The following is a 17,773-nucleotide window of genomic DNA, read 5'->3' as shown; positions in this document are numbered from 1 at the left end:
TTGGGGATATTATAGAAAATAGTAAACAAACTTCAAATATGTGTCAAGCCAGTTTCCTTTCCTTTGAAGATAAGGATATTCGGGCCCTATTAAAGTATGAAGTAATCATACAAAAATACGAACTTGTTTACTTTCTAGAAGAGGTCACCAGCACAAGCACCCTGATATAAGTGGTCATTCTTTGTGGATATATGGATATATATATATATATATTTATTTATTTAGTATTACTAACGTTCTTTCATTTAATCTAATTAATGTGCTTAATTCGATTGTTGTTTACTGAGGCGAAACCCAATCGTTATTTGGTTTTAACTCGTACTTATGTTAATGCCAAAAATGACAACTTATAAGATTTCCTCTAGTTTCTGTAGCCCATAATAAATGTACTTCTTAGTTAATTATTAGTGAAAAATCAACTCGGTAACAGAAAGAAACACCAAAGTTCATGCGAAACTATCGTCTTTGGCACCGCCAGACAACAGATGAAAATTTGATTTTTTTCTTAAATATATACATATGTCAATCTTAGCATTAACAGGAAGGTTGCATTAAAAAACTGAAATGCATTTTCGTAGGACTTATTATTGTTGTAGTATAGATATATCAGTGAAAAAATAAAACTTGTATGTTCACAATGACATACTTGCGAAATTAATGTTGCTACCGGGTGTTAAAGGGAATGTCGGCTAGATACAAAAGACGCAACAATAACTGATACTGGAGCATTGTCTCTTATCAGAAAAAAGTTTGCTTAAATCGCGCTTAAATTCTGAAAACATGATGATACAGCGAAAACTCTTCGTGCAAGTCATAGATCTGTGTACGTCCGATACTCTTGGAGCGGGCGGTGGAGGAAACCGCCGAGTAGCAGAGTGATCTAGGCGCACTATATATACGAGAACGAATAATGCGGATGGTACTAACTTGTATACTAATTCGGTGACAGCTTTGATCTGAGGCATCAGATCAATAGACACTAGAGCAAAAAAGTATGAGATGTATATTATGAGAAAAGGAAAATGCTGTCAACGAACACGAAGGGACTAATCAGGGAAATTGCATAGCTACGAGGCGGTAGGCGCACATCTTACGACTCGCGTAGCACCGCGCTTCAGGTGGTCAAAGGGCAGTCCGCACGACGCTCCACAGTCTCAACACAATTGTCTACTTTTGACGGGACGTAGAGAGACGTTACATATAAGCTTTGATGCGGACACGATCGTCTCGAACTGCAGGTTGGCCATTTGATACCACAATGGTAGCGTAGTTCCCGACCTAGTACTCAAAACTTTATTTGTAGCTATCTAAAAAAAAAAGAAGTAGCTCAAGTTGCGTAGAACATTGGAGTCAGTGACTCCTCTAAGTCAGATGAGTGATCTGTAGCTATGTTTGTTTACATCCATCTTTTTCCCCGTCTCGTTTTTACCAATCGCGTAATTACGTTCTTACTCATTGAGGCAGGGTAATCAATTTTGATTTGTAGCTAACAAACTTGCCTGTTTATCGTGTTAAGGGCCGTCATATTTAAAACATCTCAGAAATGGGTGTCGGCCGACACACTGGAACATTGTCCATGGAAATCTTTTATATAGCTACCCACTACTCAAAAGTTGTTGTAAGGGATAGGGTTCTCTTGCCTAATTTTGCCCGCGTAAATCCAGTAGAATGGAAGTGATTTTATGAGAACAGGTTATCACTTCGTTTACGTGATCTACGTATGGCTCTGAGGTATATATTCTTTTCTTCGAGAGAAGACAGTTTCGTGGTAGCTATTCTAGATAACGGAGTGCTATCTCAGCATTACATTGCATTTGTCCGCTACGTATAAATTCACCTGAGACTAGGTCAAACATCTATTGTAACAACAGGCCCTTGTTTAGCTAGTATTCCGCAGCACCATATTCAGCACGCACAGTGATTTCTGTTACGAAGCGGAGAGCAAGTCCAAAATAAACCTGAAGGATTCTTCTATTGAGACAGGAGTAAAAATAAGCAAATGTTTGTTGTTAGCCTGTCGTGGAGAGACTTAAGGCGAGAACGAACTGCATTTACAAATATTCTAGGTAAAGATGCACAAGCAACCGATATTAAGTACTCAATGCACTTAGCTATAAAAGATTCCCTAGCGTCGAATGAAAATCACGCGTAGAAATATAGGTAGGCAAAGCCAGGCGCTTTCCGTCTACTTACTCGTCGAAATCCTACATTAGCTCATAAATTACTAGTTAACAAGCATAAATTGAATCAACTTTAAACGCGACCGCCAGATGTTTGTTTGGCCGAAGCGCTATACACACACACACACACACACACAAACACACTTGTATCTCCTTGCTACAGAATGCATAGGACTACTTCATGAAGAATGTTTGAATTTTTCATCTGCTTGATCTACTATGCATGTATGTATTGCTTAAAGCGATGGCTAATACGACGAAGACAGTAATGACAATTGTAGGAAACGAGCTTCATAAATGTAATTAGCAGGAAGAAGCATCGTCATGCTTACTACTAGTATAAACGCTAGCTGATTTCTTGTCGGCGAATAGAAGGAGGGTCAAGAGACAACCAGACGTGGCCGAATCGTGACAAGTGAAACAAGCGCTCACCGCAACGGTTCGTACGGATTTCAAATGAGCGCGCCAATTCTAACTAATTGATACAAACGACCTATTTATACGGTAATCGTTTCAGAACTGGACAGCATTTCAAAATACTCCAAAACAAGACTTCAACAATTCTAACGTATAAGAGTTGAAATCTAATGGTAATGGAGCATCCTGGGATGAAGTTTTAAAGGTATTTACTTTGGTGTAATAGGAGCCACTATAAGAATTTCATGATACGTTCCAGGGTGCCATTTAAGAGATCAAGCTTGTGTCTAGAGCAAACTTTTCTTTTTCGATACCTTTTTATTACCGCCGAGAACTTGTCACTTACTGCTCATGGCTACTACACCTTGGTGGTGCTAATAATAAAAAAAATATATACATCAACTCTGTGAGTGATCTGTGTTAGACAACAAACGGTAGAGGCATCGCGTACCGAACACAAGTATATCCTCTTAATCGTTCAGTGGATTTGACAGGCAATATACATCAAAAATCGTTAGAGGGATGTACAATAAATTTTCAGAATAATAATGTTATGTACAAATGTTGTCTGCTATAGCTCTTAAATATCACTAGCAACTCTTTCGTTCATTTGAATGAGAAAAATAGGCTTATCGCGGACATAGATAACTGAATTGAAACGTTGTCGGATTTTGTTTCGCTAGCGCCCGTTGATATCGCCCGCGCGAATTTGAATGACGCACCACCGCCTATCTGGGCTAGCCAAGCACTATCGGCCTATCCGATTAAATCCGGGTCAGAATCAAGACAAGAAAAGCTAATAAATCTGAAGTTTACTGTAATGAGCAATACTTCTATTGCTCATTTCTAATCATCTTTCCAACCAATATGACATGGAATACAGTTAAGCATCTGATTAATTATCAACCATAAAGAGATTACTCCTGGCTTGGTAGACCATTGAAAATGATCTCTGTTTCTTTCCAGCTTTTTCTTTTGATTACTAAAAAAAGACCCTTCGGATATCTTGAAGCGTTAGGATAATTCCATTTTTTACACGACGAGTAGAATTTGCCTCATATATTATATAGGTATATAATATAACAGTATGCATAATAACAAGGCATATGCTAGTAGCACGGGTGCGTACTGCATCTGCTATTTTTATTCAGAGCGTATGTCAGCTGCGGCATTAAGGGAACGAAATTGCTCTAACGAACGTCGCCCATCGTTCATTTTCGTTGCTGCAAAATAAAGCATCGGCGAAAGGACCGCATCTAGGCGAGGTCTAATTAATTACATGATAAAACTAATAAATGAAGTAGTCAGAGAAGCATTGAAAGGGTTACAGTTCAGTATTCTTAGGCTTATCGTTGTAATTATAGTTTCATAATTAGAAAAACAAATACCAATGTCCTGTGGAGGGTATTATATTGAATTATTGAATGATTTATTGAAACATTCGATATATGCAAAGCATCGTAATTTCGGATAAAAGAAAAGCTCTAGGCATAGTGGTCTTACAGCAGGCTTAATTAAAGTAAGTGACAGACATTTCTACGTTCGTAGAGAGTTCGTATTGGCCTAATACAGTATAACATATATCTATTAGGCATGATCGGATTGGGGCATTATATTAAGTTCCTTGAACGTTGATCATACGTATAGTAAACGTCGAAACTTTTTCATTTATTCATCTTTATGCACATCGATGGCCAATTGGGCCGTAATTACTATCTTCATGTCTAAGTCGGGTCTATAGAGTTAATGGGCGTGTAGAACGTTTAATTTTCTAAGGAGTTCATAGTAGTCTGTGCAGTTGGATCGGTTCCACTTCAGGAGGCTCAGACGTGACAACGCAAATCACTAATTACGTGTAATTAAATTCAAACACCAAAAAAAGCGGTTTTACTTAGTCATAATTAAGGGTCTAAATATTGTAACTGGGACGGCAAAATATCAGAGAAGAATATAGACCAATCAATAGACCACTGGTTGCCGATCAGTGTAGAATTATTTACCCGGTAATATGGCGCACTAAAAACGTTACTGCGAAAAAAATTGATTAATTAATATACATAGGTGAGGAAAACTGTCCAAAGGATCTCGCTGTTTTCAATTCTGGAACGTCATGTTGACATACATAGTGGAAAGTGTTAGCGATAAGTTAATATAAAATTTTGCATAATAACAAATTGACGAAATAAACAAAAACAGTGAATTGCAGACGAAGTGGCACGATTACTCAAAGAATAATAATTAACTGTGATTTTAGAACACTGGAAAAAAGAAAATGTTATCAAGGCAATAGAGCTGCAATACTTTGCCAGACTGTCGCAAGTCTAATGGCCTTCAAGTGAGTCAAAGTGGTAACCCTTTATAAGCTGTCGTAACACGTATACATACGTGGTGCCGATTTAGATAGATCGACACACAAAAAATATTGATACACAATTTAGCATAGTTGCAATGGCAATAACGAGAAATAAAATCATTTGGTGACTGTACTATACAAGCGCCTGAAATGCAAAAATCCTACCTGGGCTTCTCAAGAGCTACGTGGAAAAATAAGATGGAGCTTTAATATCGTTATGAAATTTGCTCTAATTTAATACGCTACAGAAATCGCATAAGGAACAAGCAAGCTAAATGTAGTATCACTCCGTTTTTAGGATCTGGTGCCGCTTCGAAATCGAGGCTCAGGTAATAATAACTCTGGAAGTTCCGACGGATCTCCGCGCGCTGGCTCTGGGCTTGACTTACTTGAAATTACCAACGATACACCAAGCGGGGGTAGGCTCAGCCTTCAACTAAACGAGGCTGGAGGACCCCATAGCCGTACGAGGGCGTATGGCCTTCCCGGACACCAGGCAAAAGTAAGTCACTCATATATTTGTAAATAGAAAAGATAAACTTAGATAATATAGCTAACGTGATGCTTCGGCGAATCACAATCCAGTTATACTGAGCCGAGACCTCTGAGCTCGACGATACTTGATGACTCAGGTATCGTCGAGCTCAGAGGTCGCGTGCGTAATGCCATGTTGGAGTCAAATGAATCAGTTCTCAAGGCAGTAAAAATATCGATGTCTCGAGCGTGTATAATATTGACATCTCTGAAGTGGAATTATCTTGAGCAAATGATGCAACGTTTCTCTTAAGCCTTTCACAAATTTGTACGTATAGTTAGCGGACCAGTTTGTCTATAATGATACATTTCGTAGATCGAAGCCCACCAACCATTATACTTCGTTTGGCACATAGCAGACCATATACGGTATAGCTAAACTTTTTCTTATTTTGCAATCTTATCAATAACAGATATGAATTAGAACGCCAAAGTCTATTTCGCGTATACTATAATATAGTCTAGGTGGCAGTTGTTCATTCACTATATTACTCGATAGGTTCCTGCGAGCGTTTGACGGCCGTCAAAAACGCTGTTTATATCGCCGAAACCCGCTGCTGTACGACCACGCCAGGGGATCCAACTTCTCGCAAGATTCATGATACTTGAATTATATGTTTTCCATGTCCTGACAAGCGCAACCTTTCGCGCGTCCGTGACAAATTCAGACATCTATTTTTGTTCAGCAATCTGACATCTATAAATCCTTTTTAACCTATTTCTTCCATAACGAAAGCAATCGGAAAATTCCTTGTTCAAGAAGTCTAGCCATCGAGCTGAGCGGTTGCTATTGTTGAGGTCAGATACCTCAGATTTGTTTATTTACTCAATTATGATGAGTTTTCGTGGCTTTTTATGATTATGTCTTTTTCATACTGTCGATGGAAGTATTACATGTTCTTCACAGTCTAAATAACAATCCATCTGATACCGACTCGTATTTTTAATTAATTTTGCATCGCAAGACGGACCACAATTTCCATTTCTATTTCCAAGCACTAGACGTAGATGCCGTTTTTACTTCAGCTCAAGAGTACAAGGCAATGTTAGATATATAGGTCTGAGAAAACCGCCCATAACGAAAGAGTACAACTATTCACAGCTCAAGTACTTTAGCTGTGTTGAAAAGGTCTCGAAGCGAGACGCCAAGATGTTTTTTTAGACCGTAAAGTGTCACCGTGAGAAAAACTAGTGCTTCCTGCCGCGACTAGAGATGATGGCCGCGAGGTTATAGCGTCAATTTTGACACTGGGCAAAGCATCTTTCTGATGGCTGTGCTGCTCATCCTTACGAATTCAGCAAACAGTGTTATTAGAAAGAACATAAGATGACTTGCGGATAGAGTTTTCCTTAGTCTCTCTTTGATTATATGTCTTCGTCAAATGAATGCGCGAGCCGGTACGACAAACAGAAGATATGACAGAAGGCGTGATAGTATTTGTAACGTAACATGTTTGCGTATTTTCAATAAAAGTTGGTATATTTCAGCTTCGGTAGTTGTAGAAAATACAGGTAAGACTTTTCATATTTGTACCCTTGATAGCGCTCGCCTCTAGCAGCAACACGCAGATATGACCACATGTAGACGCCTATTTAAAAAAAAAAGGTTTAAAAAAGACAGAGTTTTCGCATTTACTATATTCGTTCTAATAGCCAGTAGTCAATGTGTATATTGTTTTTTTTTAGTGGGTTAGCTAAATTTAAATAAGTTGTATATCTAAAGGGAAGCAGCTAGTTTATTTAACAACAAAAAGTAGAAGTACTAGCCGCCATGATGTACGATATATGACGACACGGATATATTTGCAATTCTAAGTATCTAAGCCTACGATAATATGGTATACTTACCGATATCGTAACAAGGCGTTGATAAGCATAGCAGTTACTCTCACAAGCTCGAAAACAGGCGTGCTTTACATATGAACTTAACGCATCGTATCTGAACGCGTTAAACCTCACTAACGTATGTTAGCATAAAGAGTCAAAAACGAGTTATACAGTCGTGACGAACGCGTCTATAATGAAGCACATAGCGCCGACAATACTATATGATCTGAATAGAATCTGTACGGAATGGCTGGGCAAAGGAACTATTACGAAGAGGCAGCCGGATGGGATTTTTCAGAGGATTCTGTTCTTTCTTGGCTTGAACGATGTGTATACGTACTTCCACCCCCGTCCAAACCCTACTAAAAGGAAGCAGCAGTAAAATAAAGACAAAAAAGCCCACTAGAGTACGTACCATCGCACCGAGCCGCTATTATTATTATATCGTCCCTTCGTCTTGTGTTTGACTACTGCTACGATTGCAGATGAACTGCCGCCTCAAACGTCGACTGTATACACGTGCATCAAACTGTATACATACATACATATATGTATGTACATCGTCATAGGACGATTTAAAAGAGGAAAACAACTGCCCACTAGAACAGATCCGTCTGAGAACATAAAGCATGGCATTGAGTAGTTAATACAGGTGTGCTCTTTTGAATAGTGTAAACCTGCCGCGCTTTTTGTAATCGTGCGCTATATTCTTTTCAGAAGTTCCTCAAAAGAATTTTTCGAACATTTCGAAATTCCAAATGCTTCGTTTTGCACTTCTATGAGAGAAACAGTATTCATTTACCTAGAAATAACAACAAAGCATCGCTTCAATATCTAGCGCTGAACCTAAACCTAACAGAAAGAAAGTTAGCTTATATAGAAGGTTAAAGTCTCATCTACTGGTCCCTATTGCAAAAGAGGACGTCTTCCAATTCATTTATTTGAGCCGAGGCCATAACGGATACAGAATACTATTTAAGATTTGAACGATACAGTCATATTACGGATTACAAGGTTTAGCATTAAAAGCCGCCGAATTCGCAGAACTAAGTAGAATTACAGTGATTGTGGATAGCTAAACGAATCGATAGAAATGTTTGTATGTTCTGTACTGAAACACTAGAACGACATCGCTTAGCAGAAGATAGTGTTATTCCTGCGGCGGAATCAGAGGTGGGAACGGCTTCGCATTACTTCGAATTGAGTAAACACATAGCTTTTTCGATTTCGGAGCATTATCGCGCAGTCGTCTGACGTAATATACGAGCCTTAGCTCCTCTAGTAGAGAGAAAGGGTTATGTTATAAACAGGACTGTCCAGTGACGCCCTGCAATGCGGACTCGTTGTGTGGTGCCCGAAGGGTGATCTGGTCATTCCTGTCCTATATCAAAAAATAATTATCTCTTTGTGTAGCAGTGTATTTGTTTGTTAGTCGGTCGTTTTTCACGGCCCTACAACGAACCGCAATATGATTGGCCTAATATGGCAAGCTCTATTATCATATGAAGCAATAAAGTTTCATTGTAAACATGTTTGACCGATTGTTTTGTTTTTGCGTTACGTTGATACGTGTTATGCGTACGCGGACTGCTGCAGAGTATGTAAACAATATACATACATTCATATAAGCTGTGGCGCGCCCACTCCTTAAAAGGCTAAAGAGAAAGAGAAAGGGGTTGATGTTGCAGCTAAATAGTTCGGCCCAGCATATCATTAATGTTACGTTATAAATATAATTAGCACATTAGTCGTTTTTACGTCGACATAGGCGTGAACTATAGCTCTAGGCAATTCGGTTCAAGATGAAGATTTATAGAAGTGATCAAGTACCTGTCTTATAAAACTCCATAGCTGAAGGCAGACCGAGACGTACCGCTGATTACCACGGTAGCTACCATTCAGACTTCCGTTTAAACACTTAGACCTGTAGTAAATTTAAGTTATCAGTAGTTAGTTGCAGTTATGATCCCAAAAAAGACTATACATAAAAACAACAATGTATTTAACGTTGAGTATGTATGCTAAAAGTAGTATTTTGTTTATTGTCAGATCTATTTACATGAAAACTAATCGTTTTCATTCTATTTGAAGGGTTCACTAAAATGTCGGAAGTTGGCGTTAAACTTTTTTCAAAAAAGTTACGGTTATTTAACGAAAGAAAGAAAGAAAGAAATCCTGTACAAGTCTAGAAGTCCATTGCATCAACAGATGACTATAGCAAGAACGACGATGAAGTACACAAATATGAGATTTATGTTTAAAATCTGTTCAACTGACGTGAGACATATAACGACTCAAGTTACGCAAACACTCTGATCGTACTCTTCTCCGATGGCATACAACGAACCGGCGCTAACCTTACTTGACCTACATTTGTGAGCTACTAATAAACAGAAAGTAAAGGGCTAATGCCTTTAAGCAAGGCTGCCTATTTGCTTTAGGGTCATTAACAGCAAACGCTTACCTTCTACATATAAAAGCGGTCTTCGGCCTGACCTGCATTAACACGTAACTCAATAGAGCCCTGCTTATTTCAGGACGTCGAAGGTAGTTCGCCGGACGATGGAGCTGACGTGCCGCTCCTTCCTTCTTCGTACGAGGAGAGCGAACAAACGACGGTCAATTTAGGAGGACCTCGTCAATGTCAGGCTTCTATCACCGAAGACAAGACTGGCGCCTCAGGCAATCGATCTTCAGAAAAACGACCGTCGTTACTGAAGAAAGCTAAAGAGCCACCAGGGTGAGCCTAAGGTTTCAAAGAAACTCACAAACGTTTCAAGAGGCGTGTTATTATAAATAAATTAATACTTTCGTTCGCAACACCTAGCTTTTCTATACTGAAAGCCTTAAATCTGGCCGTAAAGTCCGGCTGCTACCAAGCCTTGTTAAAGGCCTAGCGCCTATCTCTTCGTCTTCTCAGACGTCGTTTCGTCTTCCTCGTTGACCGACACCCTACGATGTTCGAACGATCGTTGTTGTTGTTGTTCTCGTCATTTATCAAAGGTTCATAAATCAGATCTTGAATTAAGTTTTATTCAACTAGAAAGTTTTGATTGGCCATCCCAGCAACGTGCAGATTCGAATATCAGTTAAAATAGTCAGGACCAAGTGGACGTATAACCCCTACGGTTAGAGAGGGATATTTGCGTTAAGCCTTTAAAAATAAGGCTTCGAAACCGTACAGCTTGTTTTTAGACGCTTTGAAGTTACATCAATAATATACAACGGGGGTCACACGACAAGTGTATGAGTGTCGAACATATCTTTTTAAAGCAAATCAATCATTAGGCAACATAAACGAAGCGTATAGAAAACAGTTAGATTCACTTCCAGTCAAAATTACTTTAGCCTTATCATAAAGTACCAAACTGGCTGGTAGTAGAATGTACACTTATTTCTTTGCTCAGTGCTAGAATATTGCCAGAACAGGCTTTTTACTCACAAGTAGAACGATGATTATGTACATTTTTCAATATTTATGTATGTATCGAGTATCCAGTCGCTATGGAGATTGAGTGATAATGATAGAATTGTTGAAATGGACAGTTCGAACTAGCTAAATAAGCAATTTTTACTAATGAAGTTACATTATTTATCAGAAATCGTTCTTCTAATTGCTACCGTCGCACTTTTTATTCAGTGGCTTACCGGTACAAGACTTCCATCGTGTGGACACCGGCGATGAGCCACTTACGTCCCCTGAACCCCGATCCCGAAACCCCCTGGACGAACATCCTAAGGTATAGTGCTATGTGGCAATATATATTGCCACATATATTTTTACTTGGACATTGTCGTTTATCTATATCATTCCAACGGAGAAGACTAAGTTTATTCTTATAACCCTACAATTGCTACGTTGTATTAACTAAGAAGAAGGTGTCAATTTGGGGCATTAAAAACAATTACCGACGCAAATTCAATAGGAAAGCATTAGCCAGAAGCAGTGCATCGAGCAGAGCGACGTAATAGCCGACCTTGTAACTTCATTTTTCTTCTATTTCATTTGTTTATAAAGGTCGGCTTCATTATCGGCGATGAGGAAAGTCATCCTGGCGGCCGCGAGCGAAAGGATAAGCTTCGTGAGCATACTCGAGACAGGTTAGAAATGCGTATTGCTTGTATACCTATCAGCTACCGGGGATTTCAAGATTGTGCATTTATAAAGCAATTCGACTTCTGAAATTATAGTTGTCAAAATTGACTCGTGCCATTCACGTAACGCTTCATAGAATTCCTACCTCGTTTTAAGCAATGAGAAAACTAAACGATAAACCTCTCAGGGCTGCTTCTTGAATTTTCCTGCAAAGCCCTAATCAGACATTGGTTAAAGAATGTGATCAACTTGTTTTATACGTTATATTTAAACCGTCTCTTTACTGGGTCGTGCCCGTATTACTATTTGTTTCCCTTAGACACGCATCGGGGCGTCCTCATCGTTTTCACGCTTATCACCAGCCCTCGCGGGATGGACACAGGGATTCGCAGAACAACGACAACTCCTACAATCCCGCTAATAGGTTTGTTCTTGCAGCGCTTGCGGCAGGCACAGATCGCGGTATTACCGCTTTGTGGAACCTAGATGAATCTGTAGTCAGGAGAATAATGTACTCAGGAGTATATTTTTGCATCCATATGTATATATATGTTATTTGCAATTTATAGCAAGTTGCTTGATCATAAAACTTTATAATAAGTATAAATCATATATAGAATAGTGATTGCTATAGAAGAAATCGGTGTTATGTCTAAAAAGATATGTTTGATAGGATAAAAAGCCCTTATTCTTTTCGTAGCACTATCCTTGGGTTTGTAAATTTGCTATCAGAGCCAGATTTGCAATTGTTAAATATTTCGGATACTGTAAAATAGTTAAATCAAAGGGGATTTTGGCCAGCCATGTTAGTAATATTAAGACAAACTTCAACCGCGACCTAGACGTAAAAACATGTCAATTGAAAGAATGTTTCTGCAGTTAGGAGACGCTGGCCGAAATCTCGCAATGCAGTGACAAATACCAAAAGTCAGGCCCAACATTCTCGAACTTGATTTACAGCTAAACGTTTTGAAATCCCTGTCCCTATATATCCTAAAAGAATCCTTACATTAAGGTTGCCGGTCTTACAGTAACAGTTCAGAAAATAATCGTTTAAGGTACACATCTTTGCATCCTTAGAAAATTTGCCACTCTGCTGAGCGATATATAAAATGATTTTCAACATAAGCCTGTAGTAGTGGAAGTTAACTCGGGACCAAAAAAAGGCTAACTTACTTTGGAAACGGTCAGCAGCAGATATGGTCTTGAGTGCCAGCAACAAAAAAATGATTGACATCAATATTCAATTGCAGGTATCGGCTGGATGACGAGTTTGGTGGATTACTATCTAGTATCGATCAGGAAGATCTACTTAGTAAGTGTGTTATTTAAATAGAACTGAATTGTGTGAATGCGCAATGAATTACAAATGTAAAAACGTAGGCTTAGCCTAATAGGCGAAAGTCTAGGATTTAGGCTTCGATCAAGCAGGCTCCATATTTAGGACATTATATTCCCGGGATTTGGGCGGCTTAGCGCAAGTTTTCGCAATATGCCCAGGCGTCTTCACTTTCAAACAGCAGCTAAGCTCCGCTCGAACTGTGCTTTACGAAATTTATTCTGCTAAGTTATAAAAGTTTTACGTGCAATACTGCCATGTGGTATTGCTCCAGACACCCGCCCTTAGCACAAAACGAAATGTGTCTACGTCGGGCTCGAAACCTCCACAAGCCTTCAGGAGTAATACGCAAACACCTTACCACTGAACTATTACGTAGACCATCCCCGAATAAATCAGCTTATCACTCAATTGGTGCTGGGGCACAAACTTGGCCGAGATCCTGCATTGATCTGAAGTAGATGGGCCTATGGTCGAAGCATCGTACATATAATTAAAATGAGTAATCGATCATTTCTTTGACATGGCATGTCCTTTACTATACATTTAGATGTGTAATTTGTCAAGCAACTTCAACCAGATGTCGTTAAGTTAACAAAATATCGTCGCATTTGTTTCATGTTTCACTTATTGAAAATTATAGTTTTTCAGTATGATGTCCCTCTGCTTGAATAGGATCAGGGGTCACTGCTTTACTATGTGCCATCAATGACACGTATTAGATAATCTGAGCGAGCAAAAAAAGTTACTTATGTTGTGCTAACAGTTCGTGTATGACTGAAATTATATAGACCGAGGTGTACACACTAGCAGTGGATTATCTTTTATGTGAAAAAGGGCCCGTCTATGGCAATCTCGAGCGATGCAACAAAGGACTTGTCGGTTATATAATATAAGCTGATAGGGTTATAAAGTGCATTTTCAAGATATGCTCACATCGGCCGTCCTCTAATTAATTTAGTGGGATGCAATTAGAGACCGAAAAGTAGTAATTGGTCTCTTGAGTCAGGCATCGACTGGTTCCCTGTGTGCTAATACTGCCCGGCTGTCATGCCGATAGAGCAAAGCGTGTGTTTTCAATCAGTCTTCTTCTAAACGATAGCGTTTAATCGTGAGATCTGACTCACCGTGGATCGACTCACCGCCACCACAGACACCTTGGCCGGGCCTTATCTGGCCTTTGGCGTGCCTCCGCAACCCCTAGCCCCCGTTAATTAACAGTTAATATGCTTTTTCTTGAACGTGGTAGTTCGGGTACGATACCGCCCAACAGGCTCAGCTAATTGTTTGACGTGTGCTATTGTTCTGTCTAATCTATCTACCCTATACAGGCCATCGGTTCGAGGACCCTCGTGGTTTCAGGAGACACATAATCCACCGAGCAGTGCCCCAGAGGGCGCCATCTAAAGATCTCAAGGATATCGATAAAGACGATAAGGCGACCCAGGGTAGCGATGGAAACGCCTGTCATCCACAAGTCGTTGCCAAAAAGGTTTGAGCAACAAAATAGCTGATTTACGTCCACAACAAAAACCAAAGGAACAGTTGATTGCTAATTTATATCATTAAAGTAGTCTGATAGTAAAGTAAAAGTCTAATAGCAATAATACTGTGTCTTTGTATTATTTTGTAATAATGTATAAAGCTCTTAATTGAGCTAAAGTGAATTTGGACACCGTTTATCAACCATACTGTCGTTATTTTAGCGGTAACGTTTTTTTATTCCCTATTTTACATTCGCTACTTAAACCATTACTTCAGAGAACAGACTCTCGATACGAAACAAAGCGTACCCCCGACTGGACCACGTATACAAACATTTAGCAGTTAATAACATTAGCTACTACGCTCTCATGTGGCCATGAACGGCTCACTAATTCAACTTCATATATACAAACATGTCCCCTATTTCCCCCCATGAAATGCGTTTTTCGTCTGAGCGGAACAGCAGCGATTGAGTAGAATATGGCGAGCCGCGATGATCGAACAGCGTATCATTGCTTGTAATGATGTCTTTAGTCCCTGTATATATTACTGGCAAACACTATAGGCGGCAGCGATCAGGACCATCCCGTTTTTCTTAACAGCATATACGGCGACAAAGGTCTTACGTCCTTAACCAACAGTGTTTCACTCGGCTGTGAAATAAAGCATATTATATTTGGTATTTCGTTTGGAGATGACTTAAGAGTAAACATTTTTCTATGAATATTTTCATATAGCCATATTAATGAAAAACTATTTGTTTGAGTGATTCGTGCCAAGTAGATTTTGAGCATTGTCATTAGTTCCACCATCCTGTGACAAAGAACACACTTACTAATAAGAAGGAGTATCGTTCGAATATCCAACATCGCCTTGGCATTTATAACCGAAACGAATACTCTGCCTCAATCGGCTCTCGTTAAGCAATGAGACACGCTTCGGGAGCTGGCATTTGGGAACAAGACTTCGGCCGCCCACCTTTCCCTAACGGCTTCTATCTAGTATGTCTCCTCTGAGATCATCGTCACAACCTATTCAATCACAGACCTACAGTAGAGGGCACGCCAGGTCGTGCGGATGATCCTGTCCTTGTAAGGACGACACAGGCAAGTAAGTCCGAAAACCCATGTGGCCAGCTTCCTAACAACAACTATCTAAGATAGGTCAGTATCGCTTTGGGTATCAGCGCATAACGCTGCCACTATGAACAATGTCTGCCCAACCTAAACAAACAACTTGTATGACCGATATTCGCGAAACGACATATTAGATAGCTGCTAAAATTTTTATGCATATAAGGTACTCCCGTGGAAATGGGCCCAAGCCCACTTCAGTTAAAATCAAGAAAGTATATCCTCTTGATACGACAAACAAATAATAGGGTTCTTTAGTTTTCTCCGTGCTAGAATTACTAGCAGATTTGAAATGCGTTTTAAGGCTGATTTTGGAAAATAGCGCGCTTCCAGTTTCCGCGGCACGTTAGATTTTTCTATTAATTCCGAGAGCATCTATAGAAAAATGCACACCTAGAAGTGATGGCAAAAGTCTGTCTAATCACCTTAGCTTCTGTTACCTTATGGGGCTGAATATATTTCCGCCATTGACGTATGATAGCTTTGTTGCTATATTACACAAGTAATTGCTGAACTTATCAACTCATTACCAGACCCTTTCGGTTGCTGTATTTGCGCCGCTAACCTGACGCCAGCCACTGTGTCTGTCCATCGCGGGTTAGATGATCGGCTCAATGATAAATCTTTAACTTTTACATATTTTTAGTGGACAATATTCGGCAACGGTGTGTAGTAGCCCGCTGTGCTACACATATACGTTTTTTTCAGTTTTTTAGCTGTCATATTATGGAGCACGCGATGGGCCGACGTTAATTGGAGCCCATTACGCACCGTGTGTATGGTTTAAACATTTTCGTATTCATGACCAAAGCCGAGCTTATTGAGCTCATTGAAATTTCTGATTTTGGCCTCTGTTTTTAAAAGTGACCTCGTCTCTATCTACCAAGCTCGGCGATATAGAATTCATTAAACTCCGCAGGAAATCCCAAGGGACCGAACAGTGGCGGAAATTATGGCTGTGTTCGTGCTTGTTTGACAACTGCAGTATAATTTTTGCTAGATGAATACAAAAATGTGTACGGCCGGATACGAACCCAGACCACGCCCCGTGTCCCGAAGGCCTTTTCAGCCGGCAACAAAGCTATACACCGATAGTATCGCCGAGAATTTTAGCATCTTAGATAAGGCAAAGTATTGAAACTATCGTTACAGCCACGGAAGTCACCCATATCTGACGATTGTGTCATAATTCAGTGTGCTCTCGTCTAACTTTAAGTTACATAAGCAGATACATGAATAATTCAATAGGCGGTAGTTGCGCAACGGACGCTATTCCCCGCGTGCCACAAACGTTTAGGGCTAAACAACACGATCTATGGGAACGAATTTTTTTTTTTTGGTGTTTGTAGCGCTATGGCTGGCCAAAGTACCGTATCTTTAAACTACATTTGATTGGGGGCTGTTCCGGCAGCTATAAATAAGAACATCCCCTGAGAATGGTATCAATGAGAACGTTCAACTTGTTATTCGCTTAAAGCAGATAACTCTCAAAACTTCAAGATCGGATAGGCGCTATCACGTTAATAGAATGCTGTACCCAGCAAACTACGCTACAGGTCAAGTTTTTCGAGAACTTAATTTCAAACAAGCTTAGATAAGTTCATTGAATTAATCTACTGATGTTTTTTTGCATAATTGCTGACGCATCACACTCATTCCGGTTTATAAAGTAATCCCAGTGTGTCTGACAAACGCCGTTTATTCATTCGCAATGCAACAATTGGTAACTGTACAACGAAATCGACAGAAACGCTATCAGAAGAGCCATTCGAAAAGGCACAATAAAATAGAAATCGCATATGATTACCAGTTGGTGGTGTGTACCAGTGACGCATGTACCCGATCGTCAAATAGAGCTCAAACAGAACAGCACGTGCTTTTAAGCGTGTCACCCGAAGTGCCCACTCACACTTGATGGTCTCCCAGAACCCCTATATTTTTGAATGATATGGGTTTGGTTCACCAGCCAAAAAAGTAACGTTTTTAGATGGTTTAGTCCATATATATATATATATATATATATATATATATTGATAATGCATAAAGAAGATACTTGAAAAGTTCCCTTACACAGCACTTCTTCTGTGTACAAGTCACTATGCTCGTGGAATGACTTCTTGGACCCTAACAGGACTTCATGGATCCGATCAGTCCTAAAAAAAATTTCAGAAGTATTTATAGTATTAATCTTTCGTTGTGTAAATCTTCGTTCTCGAACACAATTTGTATAATGCTGAGCTGAGTCCTTTCATATTGATAAGTTTTTACACTTATATTTCACTAAACACTTACCCGAAATATCTCTGACAGGGGGATAGTTACATTCGTCTAGCTGCGCGCTTCAGTGTGCATCATTGTGAGTCAATGAAAACTGACTACACATATTTACAAATAAACCTATTACATATA

The 17,773-nt window shown here is 39.5% G+C and overlaps 1 protein-coding gene across 5 annotated transcripts in view; it reads left to right on the top strand.

The window, feature by feature from the left end:
- Positions 1–17,773, top strand: part of LOC111254064 (band 3 anion transport protein-like) — a 59,784-nt gene that overhangs the window by 13,450 nt on the left and 28,561 nt on the right. For all 5 annotated transcript variants that reach the window (XM_022814537.2, XM_086975619.1, XM_086975620.1 and 2 more), the window contains exons 2-8: positions 5,249–5,452; positions 9,849–10,051; positions 10,952–11,051; positions 11,330–11,412; positions 11,727–11,831; positions 12,661–12,722; positions 14,078–14,238. In XM_022814537.2, coding sequence (XP_022670272.1) covers positions 5,249–5,452; positions 9,849–10,051; positions 10,952–11,051; positions 11,330–11,412; positions 11,727–11,831; positions 12,661–12,722; positions 14,078–14,238 — 918 coding nt within the window. The remainder of the gene's footprint in view (positions 1–5,248; positions 5,453–9,848; positions 10,052–10,951; positions 11,052–11,329; positions 11,413–11,726; positions 11,832–12,660; positions 12,723–14,077; positions 14,239–17,773) is intronic.

The sequence above is a fragment of the Varroa destructor genome, unplaced genomic scaffold (genome assembly GCF_002443255.2).
Source record: "Varroa destructor unplaced genomic scaffold, Vdes_3.0 BEIS01000007.1, whole genome shotgun sequence".
NCBI classification, from domain to species: domain Eukaryota; kingdom Metazoa; phylum Arthropoda; class Arachnida; order Mesostigmata; family Varroidae; genus Varroa; species Varroa destructor.
Note: the sequence above shows the minus strand (reverse complement) of the source record. Positions and strands in the feature narration are given on the sequence as shown.